At 43.4% G+C, this 15,245-nt stretch overlaps 1 protein-coding gene across 2 annotated transcripts in view; it reads left to right on the top strand.

The window, feature by feature from the left end:
- The window catches only part of BMPER (BMP binding endothelial regulator), a 148,925-nt gene continuing 133,680 nt past the window's right edge, over positions 1 to 15,245 (top strand). Inside the window, exons 1-2 of one of the 2 annotated variants that reach the window (XM_058810808.1) lie at positions 1 to 207; positions 3,740 to 3,825. In XM_058810808.1, coding sequence (XP_058666791.1) covers positions 174 to 207; positions 3,740 to 3,825 — 120 coding nt within the window. In that variant the 5' untranslated portion in view covers positions 1 to 173. Of the gene's footprint in view, positions 208 to 2,711; positions 2,933 to 3,739; positions 3,826 to 15,245 lie in introns of those variants that run through there. The other variant, XM_058810803.1, reaches the window with a different exon arrangement.

The following is a 15,245-nucleotide window of genomic DNA, read 5'->3' on the forward strand; positions in this document are numbered from 1 at the left end:
CACCACTCCTCAGCAGGCTCTTCCACTGGACAGCAATAGGTGTGGAGTAGCCATGGTACAGGGAGACCTAAAGTCCCTTTTCAGGAGATGCTCCAAGCAAGGAAGACGAGCAAATTCCTCTCCTCAGCACTGCTGCCGCAACAGAAGATGCACAGACAGAGTGAGCTCACCCCATGGACAAGGTTTTCATGCTGCACATGTTCAGAGGTAAGTTTCAGGCCTAATCAGTGTGTGGAAGTTGCTTTAGTGATGATGACAAGGGTTTCTTTCCATGGAAAAAGGAAAATCACGTCACAAATTTGAACACATTGCTTTGTGACTGCTCTGCTTTAGTATGATTTCATGAAGTATTTGTCTTAAGTGAATGAATTATGGCAGGGATTGAGTGTGATGCTCAGTTGTTGTCACCTCCTGTCTTCATTTTGTAAAGAACTTTCCTCTTTGCATTTTCCAGACTATTTTAGCATGTTCCCTGCTGTTACTTGGATGCCTGGATTGTTATTTGATGCCCTCATTGTGATTTGTGTGTTTCTCACACCGGGTGATGTTAATATTTAATGAATTTTAGACCAGCATAAAGAGAAGATTCGATGCATTTGATAATATAAGTACTCTCCTGTGGTAGTTGTCACTTAAGAAATTATCAGCGTAGATTTATTTTTCCTATGGCTGTTGCTTTAGAAAGGCTGTGGCTGCACTGTAATTAGAAAAGGGAAATGTAACCACTGATTACAGATAGAGAAGTAAGAAAAGGCCAGTTTACCAGAAGATTCAGTACATCTTTCCAATGGAAAAAACATCTGGATTTGTGAAAATCTGTTCTGGAGTAGTGTGTAATAATATGTACCTCTACAGGCTTATCTTTGTTTAAAATGCATGGAAATGTAAAAATTATATTTCCCAGAAAAAAAAAATATTTCCAGGTTACATGCTTTGTACTTATATACTGAGTTTATAATGTATTCTACACAGCGTGGAGAAAGTTTTGGGCCTCACTTGTATTTTTAGGGAATACAAAACCCTTATAATGGCATCTAAATTATTCTATGTTCCTAAGCAGCTTCAACCTGTACAGATTGAGGTTGGAAGAAAAAAAGTAGGTTTCCCTTCCTCAGGGAGAGGGATTTTGATAGTGATGTCCAGAAGGTGATCGGTATCAGTTTTCTGCAGTCCCTCCCATAGGTGCAATTTCAGCTGTTTTAGGACTTTTGCTTTCTACCCTAAAGGTAGGTGACAAGTTGCGTTGAAAGTGAGGTGTACATATCTTGCTTTTTAGAGCAAGGGTGTAGACTTTTAGAGGTCTTGGCTTTTGGGTTTTACTCTCAAAATGAACTTGCAAATCAGCTTGTCTTGGAAAATAAAATGTATTTGAAGCAGTCCTGTATACACCAGCCTGCCATGCACCTGATTTTCCACTATTTGTAAGCATTTTGGAAATCATACCTCACATGCAGCCCCCAAAGAAATTAAATCAGAACGTGCAGAAATATGGAAGCATTTTTCAGCTTGTTGTCAGAGCTGTAAATTTCAGACAGTGTTCATTTCCCCACGTGAAACATCACAGTTTGAAAGGAATCGATTTGTAAAGCAGGCTGGGGAAGATCTGTCACAGAAGAGTCTCCTGCCACTCTCCCCGCGTATCATCCCGTCCAGACCCCGCGCCTACTTGTGCGCACAAACGCTGGATGTGGGGATATCTGTCGCTAACACTGCCCGTGTTTGCACCTGGGACAGCAAAGCGTGGACCTGCAAGTGTTAGGGAGGAGCTGCAAAGGTTTCACCGGGAAGCGACGGGCCGAGGGACGCGCTCGGCGGGCCGGGCTCGGGAGGGACAGCGCGGCCCGGGAGCTGCCCCCGGCCGAGCCCGCGCCGTGCCGAGCTCCGGGGAACCCGAGGGGGACAGGCAGCCCCGGGGCCGGGCGGGAGGGCCGGAGGAGCCCTTCGGGGAGCGACCGGCTCCGGCGAGCGGCTGTGGGAGAGGGAGGCGAGGGAGAGCGGCGGCCCCGGCCGGGCGGGCAGCGGGGAGCGGAGCCACTCTGCGGAGCTCTCGGCGGGCAGCCTCCGACCCCTCGCTCCCTCCCTCCCTCCCTTCCTTCCTTGTTTCCTTCCTTCTTTCCCTCCTTCCCTGTCGCCGCTCGCTGGCGGCTGGCAAAATCTGCCCGCAGCACCGAGGGCGCTGACACCAGCCGGGGACGAGCCCGCCGGAGCCGCCGCGCTCTGCCCAGGTACCCCGGCCCTGTCCGAGGATCCGCGTTTCCTCCCCTGCTACTCCTCTTCTACCTTTTGCTCCTCTTCTTCTTTCCTCCTCTTCTCCTCGATCCTGTCTCTCCCTTTCCCCCGCCCCTCCCGCAGAGCGGCCGCGGGCGCAGCCCCCGACGCCGCTGCCGGGCCGGGAGGTGCTCGGTGGGGCCGGGAGGGAGTGGCCGGGCATCTCCCGGCAGGGAAACGGGGTCTGGGGCTGGCAGCCTGTCTGTGCGTGTGTGCCGGGGGGGAGGGAGGCATGGGGGCCGGAGGGTGCCGGAGGAGGGACTATGGGGAGAGGAAGGTATAAGAAGGGATGCGGGCGAGGGAGGGGGGTGATGGAAAGAGGGGGTGCGGGGCCGAGGGGCAGGCGCTGACAGCCGCTCTCCCCGCGCCCGCAGTCCCCTCCCCCGGTGCCGCCGTGGGGTGGGACTCCCCGGCGGGCCGCGGTCTCCCGTGCCGCTCCCCACCCCCCGCCGCTGCCCGGCGCCGGGGGTCGGTGCTGGGCCGGGCGTGCCGGGGGTGGGCGGGCTCCGCCGCCCGACGGCGCGGCCCGGACGCTGCCCCGCAGCCGGCACCCGGGCGGGCAGCGGCACCCCCGGGACGATGCCGCGGCTCTCCCCGGCCTCCGCCGCCGTCCTGCTGGGCGTCCTGTGCCTGCCCGGCGCGCCGGCCTCCTCCCTGCTCACAGGTACGGCGGGCGCGGGCGTTGCGGGCCCACCTGCGCCGGGTGGCATTGCGCGGGAAGGGCGGCCCCAGGTGCGCCCGCCTGCGCTGGGGCAGGTGAGCGCAGCGGCCGTGCCTCTCTCCCCCCAAAAAAAAGGTTTTCTTGTTGCTTTTCCTCCCCCGCCCCATTCTCCCTGTTTCCCCTCGAGGGTTTTATTTTCCTGGGATCTGGGGCACGGAGCGAAACGCAGAATCAAATTCTAGCGCAGGCGAGGAGCCATTAGGCTTTGAGGAGTGATTCCAGCGTGACAGAATACCGACTAATCAGCATTAGGGCCGTAAAGGCTTTCTTAATTTGATTCAGTTTGACAGTCAGCCTGCTAATTTTGACTCATTTGCCAAGTGGTTGCCACGCATTGAAAGGATGCTTAGTTTAGGGCTTGTGCTGGTCCGGTTCCTCAGAGTGCAGTGGACAGCTTTCGGCTGATTTCAGTGAGCTCTGGATCTATCGTTTTAGACGTATCCTGCTTTGCATGGAGTACTCGTTATTCTCCACACGTCATCCGAGAGAAGAAAAAGCGTCCTTCTTTGCTATAACTGGGGCACAAAGCAAGTCTAGGTTTGTGCAGCAATAAAAGGCCACTCATTCCCTGTTCTCTTTAGAATCTTGCAGAAATGCTGAACTGATTAAATTGGGCAAATTACGGCAGGGTTTAAAATCGAGGGCTAGGAATGGAGCAAGGGTTAAACATGAGTGGACGAGGACAGTTTCCAAAACTGTCAGGGCGAAATGAAATATGCTAGTATTTTAAAATTTTTATTTCTATTTCAGGATCGGTTGCAAAATGTGAAAATGAAGGGGAAATTTTGCAGATACCTTTTATCACAGACAACCCTTGTATAATGTGTGTTTGCCTGGTAAGTGTGTATTTCAGCTAGTAAGAACATCCAGACGTGTACTAAATGTAACTGCGCAGAGAGGGGAATGTTTCAGATAATCGAATCTTGGGTGACTCTGTTGCCTTTATGTAACACAAGGTTATCTCAGAGCTGAGCTAATTGAAAGTAACCCAATACATGATCTGGCAATCATTTCTTTGACTTTAAAACCCGGGCACAAAGTTGTACATGACTTTATTTCAGGACGTTGTGAAACCATGTTTACCATGTGAATTTGTGGGGAGAACTTTCACAGAGTTGGGGGTGCACCCAGAAGTCTTTGCTTGTAACTCAGCAAAAAGAAGGAAAGGTAAGGATTGGGAACGCTGCTGCTTTGAGCTCCCAGCTGGTCCCTGTCACAATCCCAGTGGGTGAGGAGCTCACAAGGGTGCGAGATGAAGGCAGCAACGTGACTGAATGTGCTGTAATAGCACGACAGTGAAAGGACAAGTGATGCTTTTGTCAGAGTGCTTTGCCTTCTGTGCTGGGAGTACAGTGGTTAATGGTGTTGTTAGCTGATGCACATTTTGGGGAGAAACATTCTGCTTCCTTGTCGTTCTGTTTAAAGTTAAGCATTTTTGGGAGCAGTTCAGTTGGACAAGCCAAGGCCTAGGAGTTATTGTAAAACAGTCATTCTAAATAAAACTTCCTATGATATTTTTAAATAAAAGCCATAAACCTTAATTTACTGTTGAATGCAAAGAAAAGTATAGGCTAGAAAGCCCTATGTTTTACATTTTGGAATTTACAGAGTAGCTGAATGTACAGAACGTGTTCTACTTTAGGACTGAAATATCAACACCCCCCCTCCCCTAATATTATTGATATTATTATTATTATTATTGCATGCCTATAAAAGATGTAAAGAATTGTTTCAGACTGCCTTTTAGAAGGCAGTTTTGGCAACTCTAGGATCAAGAGCATCTTGAACCCCTCAAGGCTGATATCTGTCACTGCACTGAATTCAGTAGATTTTAGTGAGATCATTGATAACTTTATAGGTTATATTGATAAAGAATACCTTATTGATTTCTTCTGAGCATAGTCAGATGGGAAAAAGAGGAGCATGGGATGTGACGAGTAAAGAAATCAAAGGGAAAGCAAAGAGAGAGATGAAGCTGTGTTTTATCATGGATCACCTTCCCAAATATGTCAGCCACCACTTTTGCTAATGGAAGCTGGTGTTAACCAGCGAGGAAGCAATTTATCTGTGAAAGAGCAGAAGTTCAGTCTTGGGCATCAGGGCAATAATGCATGAGGGTAAAACACTTGTATTTATAGATCTCTCTAGACCTTGGCTTTATTAAATCAATGAGCACCCTTTTAGTGTGCGAGCATGAAGAACTGCAAAAAGCATTGGATGTAAGTACTCTAAATCCCTGTGGTTTGCAGGGCTTACTTTAGTGAAATGGCAGCTGAGGGCATTTGGCTCCTTTCTGTGCCAGGAGAACACTATGTTTTATTAAGCACACAGATGCCTAGTGAGTTACTGCAGTTACCTGCCCTGGCTGCACTCGGCTTTATTTCTGCCAAAGGATAAATGCAATCTCTGTTTCTTGAGTTGGAAGCTGGGAGACTTGGTAGAGGAGATGGAAACCAGTCTGGAGATACTGGCTTTAGTGCTGTGCGACATCCAAAGCATTGACTTATTGGACTGCCCCTTGCTGAAATCTTTGTTTAGGCCTGCCACTAGGGAAAAGATCAATTTTAAGAGGTCTAGGGAAAGAGGAAACAAAAGAAAAAAATGGGGTGATTTGTGACCAGGAGGGAATAGAAAACCAGACTGCCTTACATTCAACTAGAAATATTGATTGTTTAATAACAATTCAGTGAGGAACTTTTTCTGGAAGAGTGATCATACTCTTCAAGGGCAAACCTGATGGAAATTCATACTGTAAGAAGTGAGGAATTAAAAAGAGAGCTTGATCAGCTGTTACAGAAAGGAAGCAATTGCTGTTTAGGAGATGACAGAAAATTCAACAGCGGGCACCTATATTAAAAACACCAGTAAAGAGAGTCACTGGAATTGCAGATTGGATTCTGGTGTGTCTTCCTTAGTGGTGATGCATTTCCATGACCATAGGCTGCCATAAATAACAACACAAGTTATGGAAATCTGAACAGCTCTGGGATGAAGAGGAATATCTAAATAACTCTGGGTGCCCCATCCCTGGCAGTGTCCAAGGCCAGGGATGGGGATCCTGAACAACCTGATCTAATGGGTGGCATCCCTGTCCATGGTGAGGGGTTTGGAACCAAGTGATCTTTGGCGTCCCTCTAATCCAAACCATTCTATGATTCCATTAACCTCCTTCCAGGACTTTGCCCATCTCACAGATTAGAGGACACAGAACTGAAATGCAGGAAATGTATCATCAAGTGTTTGACAGAACTTTGCAGACTGTCCTGTGGAGCATGCAGATACATCCTAGTAAGAGGGAATGAGAGGCAGCACAAGCAAAATGATCTCTGGTTTTCTCTTAATAGGCTAAATTATTTTGGAGGGCAAAGCAACAGGTAGTGCTCTAGGAGCAAATGTGGTAAACATTGGAAGCTCATGGATAATGAGTAAGTTGCAATAATGAAATGAAGACTGCAAAGAGCAATTACAAAATCAATTCCTTTTACACCACTGGAAAGTCTTGGCAGGAAGACCAAAACCAAAAGTTTTCTTTTCTCATTGATTAGCACAGACAGGGTGGACTGATTTTCATGGTAGGAACATGAGCAGAAGTAAAGCAGATAGAGCACAGACTGCTGTATGTGGACACCTCTTTGGTGGAAGGTTCTATCTCTTGTTTTAGAATTTTATTGTTAACACAAACTCCTGAATCTTGAATACAAGAGGGACGTTGATGGGGATGTCCTAGAGATAGCCAAGTTTAGCTACCAAACCAGATCTGCTCATCCTTGAGCACTTGCTCTAACATGTGGAAAGAGAAGTTGAGGTAATAGAGAAGTTCACATAGAGGGTCATGTGCTGGAGGTTTCGTATATGGTGTGTGGTAAGCCATTCACTTCGGAACTATGGCTAATGCTTTCTAATAAAAAAGGCATTGCACCCACAGTGAGATAGTTCTGTTTTGGATGGACCTCCTTGTCAAAATGAAATGTGTTGGAGTGCATGGAACAGTTCTGATGCTGGCTTTTAATATAAAGAAACAGGTAAGAGTAAGGGTGTGTAGGTGTGTGTGTACATAAACACTGTAATGCTCTGCGTGCAAAATCTACCAGCTGAATAAGCCTCTGTGGGCAAAGTCTCGAGTTCCCACATTCATAATTTATATGTCTCTACTAAATGGTCTTAATAATGCCATAAAAGTGGTAATTTTTAATACCTCTAAGACAATAGTTTCAATGTGAACTTTTACAATTACCACACTTTAACAATGACATAAGCATGAGTGAATTTGATCTCCAAAGAACTTGTCATTATTATAGCTGAGTGCAACAAATGGCCATTTTGTTTTTGTCCTTTTGGAGACACACATCAAAGTCAAAGAACAGAATGTGGTTTATCCACAAGGAATTTCTTGTAGGACTGATGAAAGCTCGGGTCTCCTAACTCCTGGTCTAATGGTTTGACTACAAAGACATTGCTTTTTACTTCATCCACTTCCACTTTACAAGTGATGTGGGCGACACAGTCACAATCTGAACATACTCATTTTCTTTCGTGTCTCTCTGGCAACAGGCAGGCTGCACAATGCCAGGTTTTTGGTGTGTCTGTTCTCCTGAGCTTCTTCTGAGGCATGGATGGACAAAAGACAAATTAAAGCTGTCTTCATGATCCAGAGGTTTGGGGAAGCATGCTTTACACCTTGCTGTTGCTGTCTGCAAAATGCTGTCAGAGCCAGAGTGCTCTGGTGCTCTGCCCACTTCCACTCTGAATGTCTTGTGGCTCTGCATCTCCTCGGAGAAGCACTGCCTCTGGAACCAAAACATCCAGCCTTGTTTTCCATAGGATTTGAGATATTGGAAAAGGGCAGAGAAGGCTGAAGGCAACTGAAAGTACCTGTTTTTAAATGCTTTCACCTTATATGCTGTTAAACACACATCCTGGGGAAAGTACTTAGAGCTGATGGGTAAAACAGATACACAGAAGTTGCACTGGAAAATTGTTTTTCTGATCATGCCATGGCTGAACATCCCATTGCAACTATGTTTATAGCTAAAGACTTTACTGATTAAAGGATGGGAATTGCTCTCAGCTACACCAAGTTGGGTATCAGATGAAGGTAAACGCTGAAAGGAAATGCTGGATGTGATGGGCAGTAAGGTAACCAACCCTATGAAAAAAAATAGTCCAAAAAAGGGAAACTGTTATTTCAGATAATGGTGTGGCCCCTGACAGTACAAAAAATGTTGGAGAACATATGATTGTGACATTATGTCATGCTTAGTGGCCAACAGTAAAAATGTCTTAAGTCTTTTTGGCTTCTGAAAATCAAAGTAGTGAAACTGTGGGTCATGAAGATGAATGAAAGAAATTTGTGTTTTAGGGAACTAGCCTGAATTGGTAATGATGATTGTAGGTAAAAATACATAATCTTGATGGTATTCATAATGGAGTTCTATTGATTCACTTGGAGAAATTGATTCCAGTTATTACATGCTTTAAGACTGCAAATGATTATAGCTACACTACCTAATGCAAAAATTATCTTCTAAAATTATCCATCTGTGGAAAAATGATTTTTTTTTTAAATCTGTAGGAACAATTTACACATTTTGTGCAGTTTGAGAAGCCCAAACATGTTGTGCATGACAATTTCAGATCTTGCTCTGTTCTGTGTATAAGTTTTGGGCTGAAGGTAGTGGAGGCATAAGTAAATTTCTGTTAGTAGAACCAAACAAGGCTTCATAAATATAAAAGCCTAGAACATTTTGGTAATCTTGGGACTTTTTGTATATGGAGGATTTTGAAATGTTAGGGGAAAAATGCTATTAATGGACTATTAAGGGAATTTTTGATTAGGTTTCTTTTATTTAACTGTCAGCATTTAAAACAGGCATGGAATATTTAAGTTCAGATCTGGTACAAGTACGGTAAATGATGAAATTCAGTAGAGTTTTTGTTGGTACAGCTTTTTGGCTGGAAGGTATCTAGCTCTCAAAATAGAAGTAGGCTCTCAACTGATATTATGGCATTTGCTTTCAAGAAATACGTGCTTCAACATACACGTGGAAAAGACATAAAAACACCGCAGTCCGTCGGAAATAGGTGAAATGAGAACCTGTGCATAATTCTGGAGCGAGAATGTGAAAAGACCACAGAATTAACTTAGCCCCAGTTAAAGTTCTGAGTGCTGAGTTTTGTGAAGGTGAGATGGGCTCAGCAGTGACAACGATGACAAGTGGTGGTGCCAGCAGCGGTGGGGAGAGCTTTGTCATTTCATGCTCGTTTGTCATCGACTCCATAGACCCTGAGCATCTCGCCAGAAGCAAGCAGGGATCCAAGAATAATGTATCCATTGGCCAGTGGTGTGTGTAATTCCAAAATGAACATACCAAAAATGCCAGCTGAAAGGGACAGGGTGGAAGTGAGGAACTGCAAGGAAATAGATAAGTGTACCTCAGCTAATGCTGGCCTTGCCATTGCAAGGGCTTCTAGAATTTTTTTGAAGAGAATGAATGATTTGAGTTTTTGTATGGTTTTTGTGGGGAGAAAAGGTCTTTTATTATTTTTTCCCCTAAAATAGTTTAGAACAAAGTGAGCTGTGTCAAGAAATAGCTGATAAAAGCCAGTAGTAATCTTGACAAGCCACATCTAAACCAGAGCCGTTTTCCCCACCTTTTCTCCTCCCCGCCATCCCTCATGCTTGTGCCTCAAACTTACCATTTGCACCTGAGGAGTGGTAATCATATGTCTTAACCTTTTATCACCTAAATCCAGACCAGAAGGAAATAAATGTGAGCCAGAAAGGATAACCAAGTGTTGGAAATCTGAGAAAAGTTTGGAGACAGGATCTCAGAAAACTAGAAATCAGAGCTTTGATTGCCATAAGTTTTATTCAGCATGAAACATCATTCTGTAGTTTAAATTTCCTCCTTTAAGTCCAAATGAGCAGTGTGAAATTTGACTTTTGCTCATAAAAAATTATGTTAAATTTATAATTATAAGACCTAGTGCTCTGCCTAGCTTGAACTAATAAATTGGTGAAACCAAGTGCAAGCAAACCAAAAAACTGAAGAAATAACTTCGACATTTGTTCACCCCTGCATGCACACACTTCCAGCCAAAAAGAAGCCCAGTCCTGAAAACCATGTCTTCATTGCAGACTAAAGCAAAACAGCCACTAGATGTGCTGGGGTTCTTTACCTATGGCACAGCTGATTTCTGTGGCACAGTACACAAGTTAAAAGCACATAGCTAGCCTGAGAGCAAGTGTTTGACACATGTTCAGTGAAGATGGCAGTGTTTTAGTACATGAGGATTCAATTGTTGTTGCTTCAAGGTATAATGCAGCCCAGATGACTTTTAGTGGAGTAGTGCATATTAAAAACCAAACAAAAAATCATCAAACAATTCTTTCATACCTATTTTATTTAATTTAATTTCAATAGTTTACGTACATCAGCTACAGAGTCAACCAAGACTGCATCTTCTTTCAATTTAAATATTCTTGGTCTTTATTACTGTATAATACAATCAGCTTTCTCTTCACCCACAAAAATAATAAACAGAGAGACAAAAAAGCCTATGATATAGTAGTGTACTGATAGTTTTCACCCCCATATTACTCCAAAAGAGAATGCTTTTTTGATCGGTGCATGAAGGGTTCCCGAAACCCAAACAGGCTCCAACATGATGAAAGTTTTATTAGTTTTTTTTCCTTAAATACAGATGTATGTGCAATCTCTTAAATGAAAAAACCCAACACCCCCCACCCTAAAAAACAAACCCTGAAAACAAAAACCAGACATAACGCCATGTCTGGTGCAGCAGGGTGTCCCATATGTGCTTTGTCATAGAAATTAAAGAAATTTATGTATGAATATGTGTATATATGTATATATGAAGGAGGTCTTGCAAGAGAGAGGTGACTTGGAGCAAGACCCAGAGGTGGATTGTGATTGCTTTGGTAAACTCTTCTGGAGGATGATTCTGGTAGGTTCACCTGAACTTGTTCTTAATTCATGCAGAACATCTGTGAAACAGGAGTTTGACCTGCCTGACAAGCTCTCTGTGGTAGAGGATGGTTACTCTGGCTTGATCCTTAAAATTTCCATCAGCAGTTTTGAAGAATGTTCAAGTCAGTTTAGTTCCATTACAGGTATGCCCACCCTGCTCAAGTAGTACCACATGCAACATCTCCTCCTCTGGGGAATGAGCATGGATTATATAGTATTGTTTGTTGTGTCTGTCCATCCATGGACCTTTTGATGTCCACTTTCTGCACTTCATATCCAAGAGCTGCCTCAGACTGTGGCACATCCCTGCACAGGTATGTTGGCCTTCAGAGCACTCTGCTTTGTCGTGACAATGATTTTGGGGATGTGGTACACAGTCATGTGTAACAGCTTATGATGAAACCTTTCTGCAAATCTGCAGGCTGGAAGAAGCTATTTCATGTTGTTCTCAGACCACATGGGCTAGTGAAGAATTCACTACTTGCACATTTCCTACATAGGCAGCTGTACTGAGCAAATACACATATGCACACAGTGCTGAACTGATTATAGGTCTTGGCAAAACCCTCCTGGAAGGGAGGTGGTGATATGTCACTGTAACGATGATGAAGATACAATCCATCATGTATGAAAATGAGATTCTCTTTGGTGTAATTAAAGGATCAGATATCTCAAATACAAAAGAATATGTATAAATAATACATGGAAAAATATGAAGGGCGCAAAAATACCATAAACTAAATGGAAAAATGTAATATAACTTGCAAATGTCTTTGGAATGCGTCTACAATAAGAGCAAAATGGATCAGTCTAAGTTAAGACACTTTTTTATAGCCAATAAGAAAAACATTATTAAAGAGCTGGTCCAATATCAAAATGGCATTTAAAAAGCATACAGTTACCTGTATGTAGTTTTTATTAGCTTTCAAGTTTCTTCCATTGAGTTGTTAATGGTCCTTTTAAGAATTATGGTTCTGTAAGTGAATGGCTCACAGTGTCAGTACTTCTGCTGCTCTGCTTTGTGCTGCTGCATAAAAAAAGAGATATGTTTTCCCCATCAAATATCTGGTTTTATTTCCCCATCATGATTTAATAGAAAATTTGAAGGAAGAAAAATATTAAAAAACAACCAAAAAATCAAATGAAAATGCAACCTCTTTATATTGAGCTTATGGTCACATAAAAGGCCATTGTGAAGAAAAAACCCCAATATTACATAAAAGCTTTTACCTGTATTACTACTATTAACATGACTATCATACTGGTACTTATCCATAACCAGGGGGATGCAAACAAAGATGTTGCATGGCCCTGGCCAGGAAAATCAGATTTCTGACAGCTCACAGGTTAGAAGTCTATGTGTTTTGGATTATGTTTCCTTGTTTGGGGTTTGTTTTTTTTCTACCTGCTCCTGACATGTTTATGTTCAGTTATGCTAAGTGGCTTCAATAGGAAATGAGAGTTTCCCAAGGCTTGGAATCATCAAAGTGTATTCTGATGGCCAGCTAGACTCATATGTTTGCATTTGTTTTTCTGTTTTGTCTTAGGATTTATTAGTGGATGACAAATAACAGACCTTGGTTGTCCTGAGATTGTCTCCCTGTTCTTTTTTATGTCTGGATGTACAGCTGAGGTATGGTTTGAGAGAGATGGAGAAGAGCTGATAAATGAGTGCTCTAGGGCTACATGATGATGATCTGATTGTGCCAGTTAGTGAAACATCTCAGGGTTGTGTCACCCTGAAACCACTGGGGCAGGAAGGAGCCAGGAGGGTGGCTGGCTTTGAGATAAGGCTGTTAGCTGAAGGATTGCCTGTAAGGCATAAAACACTGATAAACCAGAAGGCTCTCCTGCTACAAGGGAGGCTGTTGAACATTTGCTTGTTACAGAGAATATTTTTTTTTGTGTATGTGACAGTGCACAGATGATAATTTTCATATGTAGCACTTTACCCTTCTACCCAAACAGTCCTGAGGATAGCTAGCCTGGTGATTCAATTTGAAAAATCCTTTTGATTCAAATAAATGGATGAAATTATTTTGGCAGACAAAATGCAAAACATGCAAGTTCTTTAGCTTATAAACCAAGTCTTGGTGGATGTTTGTAAGTGCAGTGGATAAAAAATGCTGGGAAATGAAAATTGCTGCACCTTAAAATGTTGTGGGTCTGGTAGTGTAAGGAACTCTCTTAACAAATGCATGTTTGAGGCATAATCTGTCCATCATCTATAGACATGAAGCATTTCTGGAGGAAATTCTTGATGTAGACATTTAAGATGCAGCAGAATGCACTGATACTGAACCAGAACTTGTTTAACATGGAAATGCAGAAGAAACTGAAGAAATCTGCAGTTTGTATGGCTTCTGAGAAAATGCCTGCGTATGTTCAGTTTAAGTTGGCAAGATTTTCAATCCTCAAGAAAAAATCATTTGACCCAAAAATCAATCTGAAGCTGAAATTTGTAAAATATCTAGAACTTGAGGCTATGATAGTAAGAAATTTGAATTGTTTAATGCACTTGTTATGTGAAGCATATACATATTTGCTGCCTAAAACTTTGTATAATTGTTTTAGTATAGAAGGAGTACCTTTGATATCATTGTTGTTTTTTTTTTAATAATTAAACCAGTTAACATAAAAAGAAACATAAAAAGGTGGAAGCCAAAAAGGGGAAAAGGAAGCAAATCTTGTACTAGAAAAGGGAGTTTTGCTGGAAGGATGCCTTTTGGAGAGATGAGCAGGCAGCTCCAAGCCTTTTCAGTGGGCACAAGGACTGCGGGCAGGAGAGGATGTGGATGCAATGTGATTTCAGGAAAGTTATGCAAGCTTCAGGAAAGTTATGCATGGCCCTGGAACAAGAGGTTTAGAGGGATTTGAAGTGTCTTCTGGAGAATTAATACAACTCCTGTGTGTTTGTAGACAAGTTGTGTCTGTGCCCACAAGGTACTGGGCCCATTGGAGAATTTAGGTTGACCTGCTGAGTGGTGCTGAGGCTGGGCTGCTGGCCCAGGCTGCCCATGCTTTCTGTCTTCCTACATTGGGAAGACAGCTCTGAAGAGGAATTCCTTACAGCTGCCATGCTGAGCAGGGAGTTGGCAGCGTTGCTGAGTACAAGGCCTTTCCCTAAACCCCCCTCTGTTTTGGGGCCAAGCACTTCATGCTGTGCCATTCAGGGTTCACTGCTCTGACCTGGGTGACAGGAGCATCTGCTTCTATATCATAGAGCTTGATAGTGGGAGGCTGGGGGAGAACAGCAGTTTATTGTATAAAGCAGTGTGTCGAGAGCCACTGATGAAGAGATTAGTGATCTCATCTTGGTCAGGATCTCTAGGGTAGAGAAGTATGTTTCAATTGCTCATGTAAAACTCAGCAGTGTGGACAGGCTGGATGAAACAGTGTTTCTATTCTAATCCAGACCTGGCTGTGACTTGGCAGCAAGGACTTTCTCTAATTGCAGAAGAAGGTACAGTTAATAAAAAAATAAAGTTTCTAAGACCTCAAGTGGATACTTCTTTAGTTTTCCTCAGTCCAGCTGTAGGTTCTCTGTTTTACATGACTCTTGAATCTCTCATCATAAAGAGCCCTTCTTGTGCTAAAGGTGTGAAACTTTTGGATTTCAGATCATCTTTCTGCCTCTCCTAGCTGTCCAGGTAGAAGAATTGCTGCCTGAGTTCTCGCTCAAAGTGCTGTCCCACACAATGAAACCTGTCTATCTGCCTTCAGAGCACTGTGGACTTTAAGCCAGGCATAATCTGTTTCCTGACATTTGAGTCTCATTAATTGGGTTAACAAGATGCTATCTACCTTCCATACTTATGTAAATAGAACCTGCTAGCAAAGATCTTAATGGCACCTGATATATCACACTGCCTTTACATCTATCAAGAGGTACCACTGCAGGAGTCACTTCCAAAAGCAGGTTGTGTTCTTGGTCCCATGGGTCCCTTTATAAGCTGTAAGAAATGCTGGTGGTCAAGGCCAACTGTTCAGATGTCTTTCAAGTGTCCCACTGGTGACCAAATCTCACTTTGTCAAGATGACAAATGACTTGTGCATACCCTGTTCACCTTCGAGTTTCGCTCTAATGTCAGCTCCATTTACTTGTCAGAAACAGGTATTTTTTTTACTTCCCGCAGTGCAAGTGAGGCAAGGGAAAGGAAGGAGTGAAGGGAACAGAGGCTGAGGAAAAAAAACCTCCTTCTATAGCTTCTATTCAATGTATTATTATAGTTGCAATTTGCAAGGTTTGGACATACCAGAATCTG

This window comes from Ammospiza caudacuta, chromosome 1 (genome assembly GCF_027887145.1).
Source record: "Ammospiza caudacuta isolate bAmmCau1 chromosome 1, bAmmCau1.pri, whole genome shotgun sequence".
Classification (NCBI taxonomy): domain Eukaryota; kingdom Metazoa; phylum Chordata; class Aves; order Passeriformes; family Passerellidae; genus Ammospiza; species Ammospiza caudacuta.